Genomic DNA, 24,384 nt, shown 5'->3' on the forward strand with positions numbered 1-24,384 from the left:
GTACTGCTGGATAAGGGGTTCGGGGGGGGGGGGGGGGGGGGGGGTGTTGTGCTATTGTACGACGAAATGGCACAGAGACAAACAGCGGGGGCATAGAAATGAGGCTTTGGAATTTCTACACTGATAGATTTTCAATTACTAAAGAATTGGGTGATTATTCTGAAACAGTACGCTCATAAATTACCTTTTTACTGCAGTTTTTACCGAGTGAATGTGGCTATACAATTTGGAAAATACTACATTCATTCATTCATTTTCTACCGCTTTTCCTCACGAGGGTCGCAGGGGGTACTGGAGCCTATCCCAGCTGTCTTCGGGCGAGAGGCGTGGTACACCCTGGACTGGTCGCCAGCCAATCACAGGGCAATCTTTTGTTTGCATGTTGTTTTCTCCAGGTACTCCGGTTTCCTCCCACATTCCAAAAACATGCTAGGTTAATTGGCGACTCCAAATTGTCCATAGGTTATGAATGTGAGTGTGAATGGTTGTTTGTCTATATGTGCCCTGTGATTGGCTGGCGATGGTTTGTCTATATGTGCCCTGTGATTGATTTATTCATTCATTTGCTACCGCTTATCCTCACGAGGGTCGTGGGGGGTGCTGGATCCTATCCTAGCTGTCTTCGGGCGAGAGGCGGGGTACACCCTGGACTGGTCGCCAGCCAATCACAGGGCACATATAGACAAACAACCATTCACATTCAATTTGGAGTCGCGACATAGGGAAAGAGTGAGTAATTTTACTTTATTTTAGTTTAATTCTAGCGTGCATGGCAGGTTAGGATTTTAAAATGCAAACATTGTGGAACTATGACGGGTTTAACGGCAGTGATTTTACCCTAGGACAGACTAATTCACATAGTTTGTGGTTAGAACAGCTAGGAAGTCAACCAATGTTTTACTTCATTTTAGTTTTATTATACTCCTCCAACTAATAGGAAAACCTGGTTTGAAATTTGAGAACTGTCTCCAGCTTTTGAAGAAGTTGAACATTCATTCATTCATTCACCTCCCCCCAAAAGTCGCCAGCCAATCACAGGGCACATATAGACAAACAACCATTCACACTCACATTCATACCTATGGACAATTTGGAGTCGCCAATTAACCTAGCATGTTTTTGGAATGTGGGAGGAAACCGGAGTACCCGGAGTATAGAATATATACCATATGGAATATACCATATGTAACATATTGTAATTGATAAATAATGCTGTTTTTTGGTTGAATATGGCCGATTATTAGCACAAAAATACACACTTAAGAAAATCCTACATGTTTTTTTTTACCTAAATTAAGCATTTACAAGAAAAAATGAACTAAAACACAAATACTCTGTAAGGCATTCAAAGATGCTGTGAATAATATTAAGTATTCTACACTGGCCACTCGGTGTCAGTAATGTTACCGCAAAGTTTGGTGAGCCACACAGACTTGATCCCTTATTACAGGTTTGAAGTATTTCACAATCTGAACCCCAAAGTCACTTCCTGTCCGACTTTCACTCAGCTCCCAGAGGGAACACATTGATAGCGAGTCTTAAATGTCTGCTATATTGGATTATATGAGTGTAAAGGAGCGCTATTTGTGTCTAGATGGCTCTGATAATGTTAAAAACTGTACTGCGAAGGTAGTAAACAGTATTTTTATGCACAAAAAAAATGTGATTAATAAATAAGGAATCAGGTCAGGTCTGGAACAGTTAACCGTGATGAACAAGGGATTACGGTATTATGAAAAAGTCTATTATGTCTATTATGAAACATTCCTGGTCATTAATACACCACATAGTAGTGCTTTATTAAACTTCATTGTCAAATGACAAGGCGTCACACTAGCAATTAACATTCTGTCTGCATAGAAGTAATAATAAAAACAGCTTTCCAGAGTTTCCACGCCAGGCTCTGATCTGTATGTCCTCTCATCACCGTTTTCAGACTCTCGGGTCCCATAGCACTCACAGAAATATTAAAAAGCATCAAAGAAAATATAGTGCACCGTGGCAGCCTTGTTAATGAAAAAACTCCACCTCAAATCAGGATTCATGGCGACTGTTCTTCTCTGATCAAAGAGCTACAAACAAGTCCTAATACTGTTGGAAATCATAAAGGCATAACATATGGGATTGAACTCAATATTAGAGTAAAGGGGAAAAAAAACAATTAAGGGTGGATATATTACATTGTCTTAAATTGATTATGTGAAAATTAATTATTTTGAAATTACAGTATAATTTGAAAAATAGTAAGATTTTTTAGCATTTATTTAACATTTATTTTTTATTTTTTTGGAATGTTACCCATCATCCACAATCCTTATGTGAAACATGAACACATATTTCTGTGCATTATAACACGAGAAAATTAGCTAATTTCAGCTAGCATACAACGCTTCATTGGGAACTTAACTAGCCCATTTTTAAAAATGAATTTAATTTATGTTGAATGTCAAAGATAAATTATTTTGTATTATATGTAAGTTACAATTGGCATGCTTTTATTTATGTATGTTTAGTTTAACATAGCTTCAATGTAAAGGCTCTAAAATTGAACTTAGCAAGAGTTCTTACTGAGAAGCTGTTATCGGTCTGCTGAGCTAATAAGTAGAGACTAAATCAGACCTGCCAACCTTGGAGAAATGTTTTGATTTGAGGCACTGACTGAATTGTAGTGAACTGCAAACACGTGCTTGGAGTAGCAGCTGCAGGATGCGCTCTGATTCGCTGAGAGCTTGCCACTTCACCTTCGTGCAGATTGGCATATCAACTCCCATAAAATTGTACAAATGCAGCAACGAAGTGTACAAGTGTAAATATGGGCCAAAATGCATGCCGAGTACAGAAAATGAGTACATGTTGGCAGGTCTACAAAATGTTAGAAAACATAGAAAACCTTTATGGACATTTTTTCACTTTGTGGATAAAAATGATTCAACACGCTTATTGTGCACGACCTGAAATTCAAATTTCCCCATATATGAGAAACACGACCCAAACCAGTTGAGAACCACTGGTATAGATAAAGTACAGCAATCACATTTCAGCTAGCATTTAATTATGCTGTATCTCCCCCCCAAGGGAAATACTAGATGTATAGATGTATACTATACAGGTAGTATAGAACTGAACATTTCAGAATAGTCAGTGTATGGCTTGTGTAGCAGTGAAAATGACTCAACATTATTGTCTAATAGTTGGCAAAACAAGTGAGTGCCCAAGAGGATTAAGGTAACTTCTTCATTCATTCATTTTCTACTGCTTATTCTCACGAGGCTGGAGTCCATCCCAGCTGTCTTCAGGCGAGAGGCGGGGTACACCCTGGACTGGTCGCCAGCCAATCACAGGGCACATATAGACAAACAACCATTCACACTCACATTCATACCTATGGACAATTTGGAGTCGCCAATTAACCTAGCATGTTTTTGGAATGTGGGAGGAAACCGGAGTACCCGGAGAAAACGAGTGTGTGAAATGGCCGAGTGTGGGATTGAACTCCGGTCATCTAGCTGCGAGGTCTGCGCGCTAACCACTCGACCCAAGGGCAACTTGTGTTGCCAACTATTTAGACAATAACGGGTGTGTTGCCACATCTTGTCATAAGTTTGATTTCTATACTATTGCTGAAATATGAGATACTGTATACAAAAACTGGTGCCTTACTGTACCTGACTGCATCCTCTAGTTTGGCTATCTTCCTTGAGGCCTCTGTTCTCTCTTTCTCCGCCTCACTATGCAGTACTAGAACCTGGGAGAAAGAGAAAGAGAGAAGGGTGTGCCTTGAGTTCATACTTGTGATCACGTGCACCATCAAAATGTAGCATATGAGCTATATATTAAACTTTATGGTGGCCTTTTCATGTCCCACACGTGGAAGACAGACCAATAAGGTTATTAGCATATGGCCTCCGCTATTGGAAAATCATCAATAAGACACAACTTTCATCTACAAAGGGTTCAATTAACTTCCCCTCCTTAAATGAAGTGGTGCAGAGGCCTGTAAAGTTCTTGCAGGTGTATCAAGCCACTGTACTTTGAAGATGACCAAGGCCCAGGTCCAGTCTTTAAACCCGATCTTAACCTAAAAAGTCTGGTCCAGCTCAGCTCATTAACAGAGGGCTTGTTTACGAGCTGGCTTGCTGCTTTGAAGACGACTCGTAGAATTTAGCTTGGACCTACAGTATATACATAAAGGTATTATATTCAAATACATATTATGTTGCTGCTGGTCTTACAGATCTAACCCACTCATTAGCCACGTTTACATGAGGGGTTTTTCTCTTTCTGAATGACCTTTCTGAAAGCAATGGTATAGATGGAAAGGAATATTCCAATCGCGTGTCTACATGCGCCGCTATAATCAACCAGAATAGTCAATGGGACATGCGCAATAAAACGTAAACATCAGCATCACGTGATACCGACTTCGTCCAGTTTTTCTTTCACTTGTTGGAATAACTCCGTATTGCCAGTTTTTTGTTCGTCCAGTCTTGAAATTTAGTTTGGCTCAAAAACAAACTTTCCGCAGCAGTCCAGTGCCGATTGCTCGCCTTCATTTTTAAAACTAAAGAACGTCTCGATCTGCGTGTTACGTCATATCTCAGCATTCGCTGAAAGAACGCACCCGGGATAAATTTAAACAGGAAAAGATACAATTCAATCTTGCTAATATTTTATAATTAAACTCGGGACATGTTTTCTATAGATATATATTTTCTTTTTTAATAAAACTGGACTTGTGAATGGCGTATAGAAGGGTTTAGATTCTGTTCCACAGATGGCGCTAATGCACATGAAAGCTGCTTGCCAACCGCCAATAAACAACAGAAGAAGAAAAACACCAGGAAGAAGAACGCACCCTGACAACTTTCCATTTGAGCGGGTACAAGATACCTCAATGGGATTTGGGAAAGGAATATTCCACCCCTGTGAATCCGATTATATATTCATTCGGATTGGCACTTTTCTTTCGGAATGAGGTGTATACAAAGGTTACATTCTTTCTGTTTGAGCAAATAACCTGAATGGAATTGGAATATTTGTGTCCATGTAAACGTGGCTATTGTCACATTTCTGTCCATGTTCTCCATACAATCTAAAAAGAATCCCCATTTCCAGCTTCCTTCAAGTCAAGTTAAAAACTTACAGCAAGTTGAAGCACGCACCTTTGTGTTGTAGCTGAGCTGCAGTTCATCTTTTTCCTGCTGGAACTTCAAATCCTGATCCTGAACAGAGACGGTAGATGTGTGACATTGCAAAGGATTAAAATCTCTTTTTGGAAGCGTCTCATACCCGAGCTTGTGTCTGTCTCTGATGTTCACTGACCAGGAGCTGCTGTTTCAGCTGGGCAATGGTGTTCTCAAAGTCCTTCATCACCTCAGAGGCCTGCAAGAGAGAGACCGTATTTGTAGAATAACGTTATATTGTTCAGAGAGAAAAAATGTAATGAGAGGGGGAAAAAAAATGGGCGTAAAGTCGGGAAAAAGGTCATAATTGTACAAGATAAAAGTTTTGCATCATCAAGTATCAGTCGGGGTTCGAATCTTTTGTTTGCATGTTGTTTTCTCCGGGTACTCCGGTTTCCTCCCACATTCCAAAAACATGCTAGGTTAATTGGCGACTCCAAATTGTCCATAGGTTCATTCATTCATTTTCTACCGCTTATCCTCACGAGGGTCGTGGGGGTGCTGGATCCTATCCCAGCTGTCTTCAGGGAAAAAGGCGGGGTACACCCTGGACTGGTCGCCAGCCAATCACAGGGCACATATAGACAAACAACCATTCACACTCACATTCATACCTATGGACAATTTGGAGTCACCAATTAACCTAGCATGTTTTTGGAATGTGGGAGGAAACCCGAGTACCTGGAGAAAACCCACGCATGCACAGGGAGAACATGCAAAGAGATGGCCGAGGGTAGAATTGAACCCTGGTCTCCTAGCTGTGAGGTCTGCGCGCTAACCACTCGACCGCCGTGCCAGCCTCTCTGATGGAAGTTGATTCTAAAAATTCACAAGATTTCTTCAAGGTTGGAAGGTCTGTTTGACTTTATTCATACTTGAATTATGCTGGTGACAGCAACTCATACAGTGGTTTGTACAGATAAATAAATATGACAGGTTGTCAATAGTATTTCAAAGGGGGTACATTTTTTTGTATTCTAGGGGGCGCATGACAGAAAATAATTAAGAACCACTACCTTATGGTTATGGTAATGCTTTGTTTTGAACATTGCACAATTCTACATGTCCGGGAAGGAGTAGGGAGAACCAGAGATGGTTTCATTCTATCTCTTCTCCATGTCTAAGCAATTACTTTCTAAAAATGGGGAGAAAATAAGGTAGATAAATAGAACAATAAAGAATATACATTTGTTTTGCACTGCTGCTTGGTCTTAAAGCCAAATGTGGCTGGTGACATTCTGCAGACCTCACCTTAGCCACAGACAGAGCATGCTCCTTGTGTAAATGGCTCACATCAGCCTCGTGTTTGGCCTGGAACTTCTGGAAGGTTTGCTGAGACAGCACGCTTTGTTCATCCTTCTCTTTCTGAAGGACCATAAACCTGTGGACAGGTCAAAGCATCACGGGTGGGGGAAAAATAATAATACGGTACACTGTTACAATATCAAGGTCATCATCCTATATCCTTTCTTGGGCAAATATCTCCAGACCTTCTGTTAGCCTCCTGCAGTTCAACATTGATGGATGCAAGGTGGATCTCCAGCTGGGCCTTCTCTTGTGTCACTTTCTGAAGCAAGGCATTGCTTTGCTCCACTTCCACAGACCGCCGCTCCACTTGCTGCTCCAGCTCATGCACCGTGTGCACCTACACACCAAGATCCATTATTCCACAACTTTCTGTGTTCTCCAGTGTGCATCTTTAGCTGTAACTGTTTAGGAGCGAGCCTGAACTTACGGCGAGGTCGACTTCAAATAAACTCTTTTACACCGATTTCCCCTCCAAGATATGTGAGTCATCAAACGGCAACAACATCTTTGCTACACAAAGTGTGCCAAAGGTCGCGGCAGCACAGCAGCAGCATGGGAACGATGTTATCATGTGAATCTGTCTTAGAAGACGTCTCCTTGCCTTTTCTTCTCTCACTTTAGAAAAAAATCTCAACTACAGCAGTTTTCCAAAGAGTTTGAGCTTTAAAGCTGTAGCTGCAAGAAACTATACTATCAACTAGGGCTGGGACGACGTGTCGACGTCATCGATGACATTGACACAAAAAATACGTCGACACAAGAACTGCATGTCGATGTCGATGAGAAATTCAGAATTAGTGAAAAGCATCATGTGAATCTGTCTTAGAAGACGTCTCCTTGCCTTTTCTTCTCTCACTTTAGAAAAAATCTCAACTACAGCAGTTTTCCGAAGAGTTTGAGCTTTAAAGCTGTAGCTGCAAGAAACTATACTATCAACTAGGGCTGGAACGACGTGTCAACGTCATCGATGACATCGACACAAGAACTGCATGTCGATGCACCTTCACTCAGAATTAGTAGTGGGCAAAACCGTTCGTTTCAGTGAACAGGATCATTCCGCTTCATTCAGTAAAAATAGCCATTCATTTCGGTCAATTGGTCGTTAGCCTGTGATCAGTCGTGTCGAGTCAGTCCGTTCACTCATGTTCACGTTCTTTCCGTGTCGGTCATGGACTGAACGGGTATTTTATGGGCAGTTTATTCAGTCGCAAAAAAGAAGTAGTTCTTTTGACCCGTTCGTTCACAAACGACACACCACTACTCACTAATCAAAACGGCGGCGGCCAAGGCAAAAGGTTTCAGTGAGTCCAGCCAGAAGAAAAGATCGCACATCAGAGTATCCAAAGTATGGGAATACCTCACGGCAAAAGGTAATGATGCGGTGGTTTGTGACCTATGCAAAATTGAGATGGCATATCACAAAAGCACGACGTCGATGCACCACTACCTATTGAGAAAGCACCCGGGAGCTGCTTGTGAGGAGAAGACAAAGTTTTCAACTTTCCTTGTTTGCAATGATTAACCCCGTCATTCATCCAAAAATAATTGTTTAACCCAGCCCTACTATCAACATGTCCAACGTGAAGGACGTGCATCATCATTGTATTTGTACGTCGTAGGTGATACACTGCAAAAACTACAGTCAGACCTCGGTTCTGATGGAGGTGGGTGGGGTGGTGTCCGGATCTGGGGGTGGTACCCCTGGGGGGGTGCGTGGTTCACCCTCAGCCTCCCTTGCCCCCGCGGGTAACATTAACCTCACTATCGACACTTAGGCAACATTTTAACACGAGAATACAACATTCTAACTACATTTAACTACTCGCTAAATGTACTGCAAAAAAGGTCAGTAAGGATAATTCATAATGCTGCCTCCAGAGAACATACTAACTCCTTATTTCTAAGATTACAAATACTTAAACTTGCTGATATAGTTCATCTTCAAACAGCAAAAATAATGCATAAGGCTAAAAATAACCAATTACCTGAAAATGTCATCCAATACAAGAGAGGAGAAATATGATCTCAGGGAAGAACTAAATATGAAACACTTCTATGCTAGGACTACGTTAAAAAGCCATAGCATTTCAGTATGTGGAATCAAACTATGGAATGGATTGAGTAAGACCCTCAAACAATGCACAACGATGAGCCAATTCAAGAAACAATACAAGCAGTTGATGTTTGCTAAATACAAGGATGAAGAGTCTTGAACCAGTCATGATGTGCTATACATATCACTATATTGACACTTACTATGGTAACCATTATGTCATTGGATGGTCATATCACCTTGTACTTCGGTACGTGACAAAAATTAAAAAATAAAAATACAAAAAAAAAAATACATTAGGAAAGCAGGAAGTGAACAAATGTAACAGTTACTGATTGTAAAAGTACCAGGTGGAGGGGTAGGATTTAATAAGCTTTGCTTCTTCCTACTCCTTTTGGACATGTGGAACTGTGAACTGATTATGTGATGCATTCAATTGTAATCTGATGCATGTTCAAATGAAATTAAACCATTACTATTACCATTTATAAGTCAGAAAAGTGGAAAAGCATAATAGGTCCCCTTTCAATGAGTGCCTAGCAGAAATCTGTCCTAACCATGGTAACCTTCTTCTCAGAGACTGGGTATTCAACTGATATACGGCTTCTATGCATACCGTTTGTCTTGATGTACTTGCCTATATGATCGCATGGAATGCTGCATGGACCAGCTGATAAAGGCGATGATAGGGCTCTGATTAAAGATGGAGCGTGCCAGTGGATCTGAATGATAACAGAGACGGGCGATGACAGGGTTGGCAGAAAGATGGGAGAGAAGAAAGCGGCGGTGCATTTGAGCACAAGAGAAAAAGAGAGACTTGCGCTTTTGTGTTAGTAGCGCAGGGTGCTAAGACAATAACAAGAAGGCCTGTGTTTTGCAGGCAGGCACACGTGCTGACACTTCTGGTCTCTGGCAGGAGATGAGAAGAAGCACCTGTCCGAGCTCAGGCTGGTACACCTGGACACTCTCAGTGGGAGCAAATTACATCCACTAATTAGGTGTTCCTGACGTGAATTACTGGGTGTGAACTACATACGCTACATTTCAAAAGAGGGGTCTTTGAAGATGAAAAATATGGAACGTTTGACAACAGATAATATACAGCAACTCGATGACAGCCTGGAGCACTCATCTCATCACGTTGATGTTCTGTGTGGATGCAGGTTATGAAAAGAGCAGCTCATGATGATGCTCAAAATGTTGTATACAATACATGCATGTTCATGTTACACATATCGGCATCGGATATTGAGAGTTGGATGATATCGGACATCCCCATTATTTACCTTGTAGAGTCTCACTGAAGGTATCAAAACTATGAATGAAAAGGTGGAATTATGTACTTAACAAAAAAGTATGTCTTATATTCTAGATCAGGGGTCTCAAACACGCGGGCCAAATGTGGCCCACAGGACACTAGTTTGAGGCTCCCGCCTTGATATAAAGTTTAATGTTAGTGCGGCCCGCGCAAGTTTGATATGGATGCTGGATGGTATCATGTACCCAGAAAAAATTATTACGTTTGATTAATGTTCATGTTAAAGGTTAAATAACTTAATAGTTATCCTCGCTATCCGTGTGGAAGTGGTAAGTTTTCGGCTATTTAAGTTGAAAGGAAATAACTTGAAGGCTACCGTTTAGGTCGCTAGCTCTCTAGTTTGCGAGTTAGCATGTGTCTCAAGACCCTGCAGTTGCGCAATATGTTGTAAATAAAAAAAGTATAAATGTGACTATAGTCGTGTTTTGTCATGTCTACAGGGCTCTAATAATGCTTTGTTAATTTTAATCTGAAAAAAAATTATTTGTCTACCCACCAACTATGTGGTTTCTTATTATTAGCCGTATTATTATTATTATTATTATATTTATTTATTACTGATTGATTGATTTTCTTTATTCTTGATTTGTTTATTTTTCATCTTATTTTGTGCAGAAAAATTAAAATTAAGATATTTGAGAACAGTGGAATGTTTTATCAGAGCTTTTATTGTAGAAAATCAGAACCAAAGCACTGAAAAAGTTTGTATATTTTTCTGTTTTTAATAAATGCGTTTTTTTGGGGTTTTTTTTTGGAAAACCTGATGCGGCCTAGCCTTGCCCAGACCCTAGCTCCAGTGGCCCCCAGGTAAATTGAGTTTGAGACCCCTGTTCTAGATTCTAGATAGTAGCCACCCTTTGCTGTTTTGATAGTGCTGCAGGCCTTGGTGTTCTTCTAAATGTCTTCATGAGGTCATCAGCTGAAATGGTTGTCACTCCACAGGTGTGCCTTGTCAGGGTGGTCCGCCTTACTAATGGAGTCGGGACCATTCAGTTGTGTGTGTGTCCAAAATTTTGGACTGTACTGTACGCCTTTTAATAACACAAAACGGTCATGTATGATGTCATGCAAGATGTCAGTGTATCATGCAAGCTTTTGATTTAGCCTTCAGTGGCTTTTCCGCGATATTTATTCTGAAAGGAGTTGGCTTAAGGCTCCGTCCCTCTGCGGCTTTGAATGATTCCATCTGAGAAATGATGGCGTGCATTTTTTGGACTTTTTTTTTTTTTTACATGAGTTTTTCAGCTGGTTTACAGACGTCTGCAGACATTGACAGACAGCGCGAGCCGTTCCAAACTTTGGACATGTTCAAAATTTCCAGCATCCAGCTTTGGATAATGATTGGCAGCTCATAGTTACTCTGGCTGTTATTTTTTTTTTTGCAGTCTTACCGGTTTGTAGAATTTCATGGCTATTAGGCAAGCTGATGTGTGATAGTAGTCCAAAACAATTGGTAATAATGAATAGGTAAACAGACTTACAAAATGATTTATGGTGCTGCTGGCACAATAGCTACTCCAACGGTTAGATGGAACATACGTTCATTTGTCATACTTGAAGAGTGAGGTGCAAGAATGACGTCATAAAAAGGTGACTCTTGTGTAAAAACTGCAAAAACAAGTTAAAATGAGCTGGCTGACAATGGACATCTTGGGAAATAGTAAGTTTGACGCCAAAGCCCTCACAAAAAAAAACGCCAAAAGTGCTCAATTAACACAACTGACTTGTATATTAACCAAGCTACAGCAATATTATTGTGGTAGCTAACATGAAAAACTATTTTTATCTGGCAGAGTAACACGACGCCTCACTAACCGCTAGTCTCAGCATCATTCACAGATCAAAAAGTGGATACCTTGCTCTTCATTTTGCTACAAAGATGCTCGTTTGGCATCAGCATTTTTTACTTGAAGACTGGAGCACACGTCTTGTGCTGGAAGACACAGCCATCCCAATGAGAGCGGACATAGTGAGTGTTGTCGCTGTATCTACGCTGATGTTGTTTTTGCTGATGGAACTAGCATATATGTGTATTAATGTGCTTTTAAAAGAAGTTTGGGTAGTGTTTTAAATAATCAAAAACTATTACATGTTATCATCAGTGTACATGTTAATGCATGATCACAACATGTTGTTAGAGGTTTTCATAGTCAAGGTGTATCCCAATGCATTGTTAGCTAGCTCATATTAACATGTTTTCTCGTGTTATAATGCAGATTAAAAGGGAAAGAAATGTGTTCATGTTTCGCATCAGGATTGTGAATGATGAACATAAAAAAAGTGCAGTTCCCCTTTAACAATGCATTTATTAGCCTTAATCTTTGACTTATTCCTTCCCTTAAAACAAAACCGCCCATATCTCTAGTCTGACCTATTTATATGTAGCAAATAGAAAAATGATGGACTATTCATTCATTCCTTTGTCATACCTGGAGAGTGAGGTGCAAGAATGACGTCATAAAAAGGTGCCTCTTGTGTAAAAACTGCAAAAACAAGTTAATATGAGCTGGCTAACAATGGACGTCTTGGGGAAATGGTCATTTTGACGCCAAAGCCCTCACAACAAAAACACCAACAGGGCTCCATTGTGCTACAAAGATGCTCGTTTGACGTCAGCATTTTTTACGTGAGGACTGGAGCACACATCTTGTGGTGGAAGACACAGCCATCCCAATGAGAGCGGACATAGTGAGTGTTGTCGCTGTATCTACGCTGCTGTTGTTGTTGCTGACGGAACTAGCATATATGTGTATTAATGTGCTTTTAAAAGAAGTTTGGGTAGTGTTTTAAATAATCAAAAACTATTACATGCATCACATGTATATTAAACAATCCAAAGTTCTTCGAGGTCTTCATAGTCAAAATAGGTGTATCCAAATGCATTGTTAGCTAGCTCACATTAACTTGTTTTCTCGTGTTATAATGCAGATTAAAAGGGAAAGAAATGTGTTCATGTTTCACATCAGGATTGTGAATGATGTACAACATAAAAAAGTGCAGTTCCCCTTTAACAACGCATTTATTAGCCTTAATCTTTGACTTATTCCTTCCCTTAAAACAAAACCGCCCATATCTCTAGTCTGACCTATTTATATGTAGCAAATGGAAAAGTGATGGACTACAATCAAGAGATGGGCTGGCACAACACTTCAGAAGATAGCGGCTTGGCTTTTATTGTCAAGCACCCACTCAATCACTGTGTCTGCTGTGCTCGGAGTATAGATAACATTCATACACATGCAGTATCTCTGTCGCAGTCATATTCAGTGTATAGCCAAAGTCCAACTGTCATGTTACTGTATTTTGCGGACTAAATATGAATAAACGATGCAACATCAAAAAAGCTAATAAACCATTGCAAAATAAAATGACAAAAATGTCACCGTGACACTTTGACATTTGGATACAGCGACTACTACAGTCAAAGAGGTGCTGTGATAACCCATATGAGATAAAGTTCACTTTGAACATACTTTATTAGGTGTGTGTGCGTGTAGTAGAACAGCTAATATACAATGACAGAGGGCTCTTTTCATCCTCATAGGCCTTGTCTGTCCTTAATTATTAAAAAAAAAAAAAAAAAAAAAGAGGCCTTACCTGCGGGCCACACAATGTCCACTATGTGATGCCTTTCAAATGTGAGCCTGCTGACAGATTTACGACAAGTAGCAATATGCGCGATTCATGCGGCATGACAGGCCCCCCCCCCCCCGTGACTGATGACACGCTGACAACAATGCTATTTTGTGAGGCACGTTCCATTTCAGGTCCCCTGGTGGTGATTAAGCCACATTAAAAGAAGCTGCTCCTTTCTTTAACCCACATAAAAAAAAATTAAAAAAAGCTTTCATTCAGCATCAAAGGAAGTACAGCATGCGAGCGCAGCCCCCCAAAAAAGTTAGTCTACACTTGGATCAAAGAGGTTTTGATAAATATGACAGCGAGGACACGACAGTTGCTCTCACCTACAAGTTACACTTCATTTCACCATCGTGGAGCATAGGTGACTTTTTTTATGACCATGAAGGGTGTGTGCATTTCCTGCAGCGGACCCTCCAAAGTAGAACACCTTGGGAATCTATAGAGAATAAACCGTATTTTGCTTTTTCTTTGCCTTTTTTGTGATGCCACCACAGAATGGCACCAGTGAGAGCTTCTTTTTTCTTCTTCTTTTTCTTCCTCATCCTTCTACCGATATATTCACTATCCCTCCTGCAAACCATCTCAGTCTGGCCTCTCTGACTTTATCTCCAAGGCCTCTAACGTGTAATGTCCCTCTGATGTACTGTGATCCTATCCATCCTGGTCACTCCCAATGAGAACCTCAGCATCCTCATCTTTGCTGCCTACAGTTCTGTTTCCTGTCTATAACCATATAACAGGAAATTTAACTTGCAGCAACATAGGAAAATGGTCTGGCTGCTCAGTACAAAAAGAGCAATACTATGACATCATATCATCCATCAGATTTTTGCCATGTCTGAATGTATTTTGTGTAAGCTCACTCTTCTACTCCTGAGTTGCTGCACACAAAAGGGTGCTATTATTCGAATGACAAATTCACCAAATGGTGGCGCTGTTATCAAAGCCTATATGTCGGATTGACTTGAAATTTCTCACACAAAAAGATGTATTGTAACTTCAGGGCTACTTTAGGGAATCATTCATTCATTCATTTTCTACCGCTTATCCTCACAAGGGTTGTGAGGGGTGCTGGAGCCTATCCCAGCTGTCTTCGGGCAAGAGGCGGGGTACACCCTGGACTGGTCGTCATTCAATCACATATAGACATATTGTTTTTGGAATGTGGGAGGAAACCGGAGTACCCGAAGAAAACTCACGCATGCACGGGGAGAACATGCAAACTCTGCACAGAGATGGCCGAGAGTGGAATCGAACTCTGGACCTGCACGCTAACTAATCGTCCGCCGTGCAGCTTACTTTAGGGAATCACTGCGCCAAATTTGGTACACACCCTAAAAGGGGCTGGCAGCCATGGGTGTAAAATTTGATTTCAAAATTTGTTGAAAAACATGGCTGCCATCAAGCAGCAGATTTTTTTTTTGCAGGGGCAACATATGACGGCAAGCTAGAAAATTGACAATTTCACCATTATTAATTTAACATGATTTCCCATGTACAGTATTTGTGTTCTTCTGTGCAATAATGGTGGTAATATAGAAAAGAATCAGCTCACAAATGGTCTGACTATAGTAATCTTCTTACAGATGAATTCTGCAATACAGAATGTGTAATGGAGTAAAGCAGAACGTGTCAGCCTTGATGCAATTGGATGTGCTACCAAGTTGAGCTTTGAATGCCCGAAAGGCGTCCAGAAACCTCAGCCACACACAGAAACACATTTCATACTCACGGTGGATCGGGAGCGAGCGGTATACTCGGCCTCCATCTTAGCCAGCCTCATCTTGGTGCTCTCCAGCAGCTCTTGGATGTTGTCCGTGTGCTTCTTCTGCAATTCCAACTTCTCCTGCTCCATCTCTGCCACTGCTGCATGCAGCTGGCAAGGGGGCAGCATCACATCAGTGATACACTAAATTATCATTATTATGGTAATGGTTCCATTTCATTTGAACATGCATCAGATTACAATTGAATGCATCACATAATAAGTTCACAGTTCCACATGTCCAAAAGGAGTAGGAAGAAGCAAAGCTTATTAAATCCTACCCCTCCATCTGGTACTTTTACAATCAGTAACAGTTACATTTGTTCACTTCCTGCTTTCCTAATATGGTTTAAGGTTTTTTTTTTCATTTTTTGTGATATGATCATCCAATGACATAATGGGTACCATAGTAAGTGTCAATATAGTGATATGTATAGCACATCATGACTGGTTCAAGACTCTTCATCCTTGCATTTAGCAAACATCAACTGCTTGTATTGTTTCTTGAATTGGCTCATCGTTGTGCATTGTTTGAGGGTCTTACTCAATCCATTCCATAGTTTGATTCCACATACTGAAAAGCTATGGCTTTTTAACGTAGTCCTAGCATATAAGTGTTTCAAATGTAGTTCTTCCCTGAGATCATATTTCTCCTCTCTTGTAGAGAAGTATTGGATGACATTTTTAGGTAATTGGTTATTTTTAGCCTTATGCATTATTTTAGCTGTTTGAAGATGAACTATATCAGCAAGTTTAAGTATTTGTGCTTTTAGAAATAAGGAGTTAGTATGTTCTGTGTAGGCGGCATTATGAATTATCCTTACTGACCTTTTCTGCAGTACATTTAGCGAGTGAAGATTGCTTTTATAGTTATTACCCCATATTTCCACACAATAAGTAAGATATGGGAGAACCAGAGAGCAATAAAGAGTGTGGAGTGATTTCTGATTGAGAAAAAAATTTGCTTTGTTCAATATTGAAATTGAAATATTGAATATATAAATATATACATATAAATAAATGTAAATATATAAATATTGAAATATTTCTGGTCACCTTATGTTGTATATTTTATTAACATTATTAACAAATAAATGTCATTTTATGCATTTTCAGCTTCCATCAGAGCTTACTAATCTTGACTGCATGTTCCATGATCTTTCACAAAAGTCATAAATCAATGTCATTTGGAGATTTTTGACACGTCAGGTTATAATTCTCTCTGCCATTCATTAAGACAGGTTCTTTTATTGTCTGAAGCTCTAATATTAACAGCATTAATATTACATTTGGATGACAGTTCAATGAGCTGTCCATTGCGGTTATGTATTGCTCGGCCGTGCTAACTGTTGATAGCTTCCCAGAGACCATGTGTATAATCTATGTACGCACACACTACGGACATGTGCCTGTGCATGAGCCTTGAGTGGGTGACAGCCATTCAGGCGTCTAACCCATACTAACTCGTAATTGTGAAGAATTTTGTAATTTTTTTGTAGAGTCTGTTCTCTGTAATCTCTATGGGTAACATATGTTTGTCTGTGGTGGTATATTTTTGGGAGTGAAAAAGGTGTAATTTGGAGGGATAGCACCTCTAAGACTGGTAAAATGTTATGATAGTGGCTCGTAACATGTAGAGGCGCCACTGTTTGATGATGTAATGAGCCACTCGCCATTTCACTGTACAGCAGGGGTCTCAAACACGCGGCCCGCGGGCCAAATGTGGCCCTAGTTTGAGTTTTGAAAGTTTAATGTTAGTGCGGCCCGCGCAAGTTTGATATGGATGCTGTATGGTATCATGTACCCAGAAAAAATTATTACGCTTGATTAATGTTCATGTTAAAGGTTAAATAACTGTTAATAGTTATCCTCCCTACCCGTTTGGAAGTGGTACGTTTTTGGCTATTTAAGTTTAAAGGAAATAACTTGAAGGCTACCGTTTAGGTCGCTAGCTCTCTAGTTTGCGAGTTAGCATGCGTCTCAAGACCCTGCAGTTGCGCAATATGTTGTAAATAAAAAGAGTATAAACGTGACTATAGTCGTGTTTTGTCATGTCTACAGGGCTCTAATAATGCTTTGTTCATTTTAATCTGGTCTACCCACCAACTATATGTGGTTTCTTAAGTTTTTATTATTTGCCGTTTTATTATTATTATTATATTTATTTATTACTGATTGATTGACTTTCTTGATTTATTTATTTATTTTTCATCTTATTTTGTAGAGAAAAATAAAAATTAAGATATTTGAGAACAGTGGAATGTTTTATCAGAGTTTTTCTTGTAGAAAATCGGAACAAAAGTTTATTCATTTTTCTGTTTTTAATAAATGCGTTTTTTGTTTGTTTTTTTGGAAAACCTAATGTGGCCCAGCCTCGCCCAGACCCTAGCTCCAGTGGCCCCCAGGTAAATTGAGTTTGAGACCCCTGCTGTACAGTGTATACTTAGACTTACAGGACTTAACCTTTCAGACAAGCACATGATACCGGCAGGATCAACCAGGTACTTTTACCTTCTTCTCCCACTCGTTTTTCAAGAAGTCGGCGCTCTGATCGGTCATCTTCTTCAGCTCAGCAATCTGCATGTCTTTACTGGTGCAGATGACATGAGATTCCTTTAGCACACTTTGAACTGCGAGGGCGAGAGCATACGAGAAAAACGCAGAAGTCAGGCTGGTCCTCATGGTGCATGGAAACACAGAAACAGACACGTCTCTCCTCCTATATGTCTTGCTGATGCATTAGAGAGTCGATGTGAATAAATATACCGCAACTGACAAATGTCTGGTGGTTTATCTTTGCTTTCCATCAGAGACGCGCCTCAGCGGAGGAGAAGAGAACATACTGAAAGCTGGGATTCTATTGAGGGTTTATGATTGAGCATCACAGCTGGATAACGTCAATGCGCAGCACTGCATCTTGTAGGATTCTATCTATTGGGAGGGTTTCCATGGGAGTGTTCTTAGACATTACTATAAACATCCTTGCAATGCAGTGACCTCTCACCTTTCCTCTCCAGTTTGTGGAGCATCTCTTCGGATTCCTTCTGCTTGGACCGATGTAGAGTCTTCAGCTCTTCAATCTCCACATTCTTTCGATGTAGAATCTGGTTTTGAATAGACAGGGGATAATGGGATAAACTGAAGAAAGAAGAATGCATGGTTGTAGATCACCACAATGTATTCCATCCAGCATGGATCCAACTGTTCTTTTTTGTATTTTCGATATTTCCAAAAATATTGGCAGAAATGGGATTTTGGGAAAAAACAATTGAATTTTGGGGGTGATCCAGATCATCGTATGGATCCAGGTAATTAAACTAAAGGATTCTTTTACATTGGGAGATAGCATTTGTGCATAAAACTCCACAAAAATTGGTCAGAACACTTGGAAAACAACTACAGGACAAGTTTCCAACAGGGGGTGGGCACTGTAGTTGTCTTTTTATTATTATTATTATTATTTATATTTTGAATAATGTTAACAGCATGAATACGGTTACCTGCAAACCAACCATGTATGTATGAATGTAACCAAATCAAAATATGACTTGTGTTCTGTACACTAGAGAACACTATAGAACAATATTTTGATATACTATGTAAAATAAATACAGTGTTTAGGACTTTTACTGTTATTATTATTATTAGTATCATTACTATTATTATTGCTTTTTATTGTTATTGTTAGTTATTATTGTTAAAAATAATAACAGTAAAAGTCCTAAACACTGTATTTATTTTACATTTTGGAACGTTCTGTGCTTCTGTGTTTGGATGAGCTTGGTTTGGAACCACTTAATAATAATAATTATTATTATCATTACTATTATTAGTTTTGCTTCTTATTTCTATTATTGTTAATAATAACATTGACAACAATAACATCAAAGCAATAATAATAATAGTAATAATATAAACATAAAATAAATAATATTATTATTAAGAATATTATTGTTAACAATAACAATAAAAAGCAATAATAATAATAGTAATGATAATAATAACAATAATAATGATATTATTACAATAATATCATTATTATTATTAACATAATAGCAATAAAATAATAATAATAATAATATCATTATTATTATTAACAAAAATAACATTAAAAGCAATAATAATAGTAATAATAATAATAATAATAACTGTAAAAATAATAATAATTATTATTATTATTCAGTGGTTCCAAATCAAGCTCATCCAAACATACCTTCCCCAAACTGGAAGCACAGAACGTTCCAAAATGTAAAATAAATACAGTGTTTAGAGTGTTTACTGTTATTATTATTAACAATAATAACAATAAAAAGCAATAATAATAATAATAATAACAATAATATCATTATTATTAAGTGGTTCCAAACCAAGCTCATCCAAACATACCTTCCCCAAACTGGAGGCACAGAACATTCCAAAGTGTCTTGGTATTGGATAATTAGAAAAGTAATGGCACACAGCATTTCAATTAGGCTCCGTTTGATGGGTAATATGTCATGTTCCATATGCACAGCTCAACCTTAGGAGGCTGCGGTGTAAATGAGTAAACCAGCACCTGAACACAGCACCTGTGCAGAGATGCTGATGTGCTAATGACATTTACATGATGCGGAACATCTGTGTGCAATTAGTAAATTACACCATGGAGGTTTGAAGTGCTTGAAGTGGTTCAGAAGCATTAAATGCGCCTACCTAAAACAACAACAAAACAACTAATAGATTTTAGACTTAATTCATAAAGTGATTCTATGGATGAAAATGTGTATTTTGCCATTGTGTTCTACAGGGGCACATTTCTGTCAACTGGACATGGGTGATGAAAGGAGGGTCAAAGTTCACAACACATTTAGGAATACCCCATTTTTTCTCCATTTGACAACCCCATGCAGTGAAAACCTCTTTATAGGGGGAGAAATGCGCTGACACAGTGCCTGGTCCTGTAAGGAGAGTGCATGGGACGCGAGGAAATGATAGCTTTTATGGTGGCAATTTTGGGGGGCTTTTTATTCCTTTTTACACCTCATCCCTGCTGCTGCTGCTACTGCTGCTGTTGCTGCTCCGAGGACCCGGTGTGGTGAGGAAAACTGGCTTACAAATTCCAGGAATATGCTTTCTTTGCAGTGGAAACACACACAAAAATACTTCACATAAGTAACATAGTGAAATCCCCATACGTTTCCACTTAATATATATAACACAAAAAGAAAATACACAAAATACAACACAACAGTTGTCATTTTTAGCTACAGAAAGGTGGCAATGTACAGCCCTTTATTTGTTGATGATTTGCGGGCATGCTGGAGCCTATCCCAGCTGTAAGAGACTGGTCACCAATCATCAATTAACCTAGCGTGTTTTTGGAATGTGGGAGGAAACCAGAGTACCCGGAGTAAACCCACAACATGCAAACTTTACACAGAGATGCCCGAGCAGGGAATCGAACCCATGTCTCCTAGCTGTGTGACCTACAGGCTAACCACTCATCCACCGTGTAGCCATTTGGAACATTCATTCATTCATTTTCTACCGCTTTTCCTCACCAGGGTCGCGGTGGGTGCGGGAGCCTATCCCAGCTGTCTTTGGGCGAGAAGCGGGGTACACCCTGGACTGGTCGCCAGCCAATCAGGGCACATATAGACAAACAACCATTCACACTCACATTCATACCTATGGACAATTTGGAGTCGCCGATTAACCTAGCATGTTTTTGGAATGTGGGAGGAAACCAGACTATCCGGAGAAAACCCACAACACGCCAACTCCACACAGAGATACCCGAGCAAGGAATCAAACGCAGGTCTCCTAGCTGTGTGGCATCCGCGCTAACCACTCAACAACTGTGCAGCCATTTGGAACATTCATTCATTCATTCATTTTCTTCCGCTTTTCCTCACGAGGGTCGCGGGGGTGCTGGAGCCTATCCCAGGCGGGTGGGCGAGAGGCGGGGTACACCCTGGACTGGTCGCCAGCCAATCACAGGGCACATATAAACAAACAACCATTCACACTCACATTCATACCTATGGAACCTATGGTCGCCAATTAACCTAGCATGTTTTTGGAATGTGGGAGGAAAAAACCCACGCATGCACGAGGCGAACATGCAAACTCCACGCAGAGGGTGGAATTGAACCCTGGTCTACTAGCTGTGAGGTCTGCACGCTAACCACTCGACCGCCGTGCCACCCCCATTCGGAACAAAATACCTTTAATTTGATGGGTTACTTGATGTTACCTTGTTGCAAATTCATGTTTGATTTTGTATAGTTACCTCACCTTCAGGTCAAGGTCAAGGTCACCACTCACAGTTGGCTATCTATTTTGGAGAATGACTGAACATTGCACTATTTTTGTTTTGGTGTGTTTCATATTGCTGTGACCTCGACCTATATGCTTTGACCTGTGAAAACCTTGGAACCAAAAAACCTTTGCGGTGAATACAAAGTGTTTTGGGGTTGTGAGTCTGAGTCTGAGGGGACGGAATAAAGGTTACAAGAAAAAAAGTGTATTCTTTGAAGAAAAAGTTCTTGTGTTGACAGCATATCACAATAAAACTAACATTCATACCTACTGGATTTGCTTTGTTCTTTTATGTTTATGTATTTAGTGCAGAGCATGTATTGACCTACACATTTAACGAACAAAACATGAAAATCCTTCTGTTTTTTCAGCATAAGGCCCCGGGTGGAAAAAATATGGACACCCCTGCTATACATCATTCAAATGGGGCTAATTAAAGTGAAACCTTCCATGAGGCTCGTCAGCAAGCGCCCCTAAATCACGTCTCTTTGAAGCCATTAGATGGAATACGGAGTCAAATACAGAGGAAATTAAATTGGACATAACTCACCATCTGTGTTTAATTAAAGAGAGGGGAGGGAGAAGCTGGCTGTCATTCCGTCTCGTCAAGCACAAAGCATTGGGCATCTTAAAGCGGAGAGAAAATTGCAGTGTTTTTTCTCCCCGCCGTTTTATTAAAAGCTTCTGTGGCAGCAAAGGAAAGTCATGCGGCAGACCTGACAGATACCAGGTGCTTGTTCTGCAGCCTATCTGATGGGCACCTAGTGTGAAATAAAGCATCTTTTAAAGGCTTTGAAGAGATGATGGTTTGCAGCATGGAAGGAGAGATGGCAGTCTTTTCTTTTCATTAGCCACCAAATGCAGATAAGAGGCGCTGATATGCTTTATAATGCGGTTGAAGTTGTCAAGAGCTCTCAATGTGACAGTTCGGTCAGACAGTCCAATTGTAGATACAGTAAGGAACCACTGAAGATGCTACCAATAAAATAACATAGGGGGTTCAGAGTCTACTTTGCGTGGGTTACGTCCACATTGAAGCAAGAAAACCTGCAATAAAAACCTGTTGTCTCGGCGATCACATCTGGTGCTTGTGTGTCTCACAATACATACAGTAAGTAGTGCTTCCCAAATAGTGGGACAAGACCCCCTTGGGGATTAACGTGATTCCATATTAGTGCAGACTTGCATTTGTTGTACTCTGCATGCAATTTGACTTTTGAATATGTTTTGTTGATTTTGCCGGTTTCTGTTTCAAGTTCAGTCTGTACAGTACAGATCAGAATCAGAATGCCCTTTATTGACATTTTACATACAGTAGAATGAAATTGCAGCAGCTCCATTTTCAGTGCAAGACAATATGACAGTACAAAATATAAAAATTAGAAGAATAAATAAATATCAGTTTCTTAATAGTATTCCAAAATGGGGGGGGGGGGCATTTCCATCCCTCAGTGGGGGAATTACAGAGAACCACTGTATTACATAACATAACTACTTAGTGACCAGTGTAGAACACTACATACAATATTATCACAATGTCTTTAAATGCATCTTCAGAATGCCTTATATTTGTATTTTAGTTCATTTAACCATTTTTGTGCTTGAAAATTCTTCATGTAGGCAAAAAGTAGGTGCAATTTGCTTAAGTATATTCTTACACTAAATTAAAATTAATTTGACTATATTATAGAATATTGCCATTCAAAACATTGATGAAATGCACGACAGTACTCCCTCACCACTTTGCGCTTAAAATTTTGCAACTTCAATATCATGAAGTAATGATATTACATTATTAGAAGTTGCAAAAGTTTAAGCACAAAGTGGCGAGGAAGTACTGTTGTGCATTTCATCAATGTTTCATCAATGTTTTGAATGGCAATATTCTATAACATAGTCAAATTAAATTTAGCAACTTCAATATCATGAAGTAATGATATTACATTATTAGAAGTTGCAAAATTTTAAGCACGAAGTGGTGAGGGAGTACTGTTGTGCATTTCATCAATGTTTCATCAATGTTTTGAATGGCAATATTATATAATATAGTCAAATTAAATTTTGCAACTTCAATATCATGAAGCAATGATATTACATTATTAGAAGTTGCAAAATTTTAAGCGCGAAGTGGTGATGGAGTACTGTTGTGCATTTCATCAATGTTTCGAATGGCAATATTCTATAATATAGTCAAATTAAATTTTGCAACTTCAATATCATGAAGTAATGATATTACATTATTAGAAGTTGCAAAATTTTAAGCGCAAAGGGGCGAGGGAGTACTGTCGTGCATTTCATCAATGTTTTGAATAGCAATATTCTATATTTTTTTCTTGTTTTTGTAGCAGCTTTGTATTTTTTGTGTTCTTACTTTGTCGACAGCTGCATCATGTCTCTGCTGCATTCTCAGTTTCTCCTCCAGGTGCTTGGACTCCAATATTTTTACCCTCATGTCTACCTGAAAAAAACAACAAAACAAAACACCACGTTCATGTTTTTGAGCGATAAGAAAAAAAAGCTAAATCAACAACCTAAGCAACACAACAACTTGTATCCAAGTGACAGAATAACAAAGATAACATGACTTCAGATGAAAGAACTTGCACGCTCTGCCTCTCTCAGGAGCCAAGTCAATGAAGAAATAAAACATTCACATTTAAAAAAAAAAACAAAACATGTGAAGCTTCAAAAATGTGAATGATGCTGAGGTGCCTCAAACTCAGCTCATGTCTGCTTGGGTGCACAATGAAAATGTGGCTTTGTGTTTGTGTGTCTGCATAAACATAACGATTAATCATCAAAAACGTGTTTTTAT

The 24,384-nt window shown here is 39.4% G+C and overlaps 1 protein-coding gene across 11 annotated transcripts in view; it reads right to left on the reverse strand.

Annotated features, from left to right (window-relative positions):
• Nucleotides 1-24,384, reverse strand: part of cep112 (centrosomal protein 112) — a 134,628-nt gene that overhangs the window by 89,388 nt on the left and 20,856 nt on the right. For 7 of the 11 annotated variants that reach the window (XR_009119545.1, XM_058048964.1, XM_058048959.1 and 4 more), the window contains 9 exons: nt 23,941-24,027; nt 18,274-18,373; nt 17,781-17,899; nt 15,237-15,380; nt 6,674-6,828; nt 6,435-6,564; nt 5,290-5,382; nt 5,163-5,222; nt 3,666-3,745 (listed from right to left, as the gene is read on the reverse strand). Coding sequence is in view for 10 of the 11 variants with exons in the window: in XM_058048964.1 (XP_057904947.1) it covers nt 3,666-3,745; nt 5,163-5,222; nt 5,290-5,382; nt 6,435-6,564; nt 6,674-6,828; nt 15,237-15,380; nt 17,781-17,899; nt 18,274-18,373; nt 23,941-24,027 (968 nt within the window). In the remaining variant the exon portion in view is untranslated. The remainder of the gene's footprint in view (nt 1-3,665; nt 3,746-5,162; nt 5,223-5,289; nt 5,383-6,434; nt 6,565-6,673; nt 6,829-15,236; nt 15,381-17,780; nt 17,900-18,273; nt 18,374-23,940; nt 24,028-24,384) is intronic. The other 4 variants (XM_058048960.1, XM_058048961.1, XM_058048968.1 and 1 more) reach the window with 4 other exon arrangements.

This window comes from Doryrhamphus excisus, chromosome 15, assembly GCF_030265055.1.
Source record: "Doryrhamphus excisus isolate RoL2022-K1 chromosome 15, RoL_Dexc_1.0, whole genome shotgun sequence".
Classification (NCBI taxonomy): Eukaryota; Metazoa; Chordata; class Actinopteri; order Syngnathiformes; family Syngnathidae; genus Doryrhamphus; species Doryrhamphus excisus.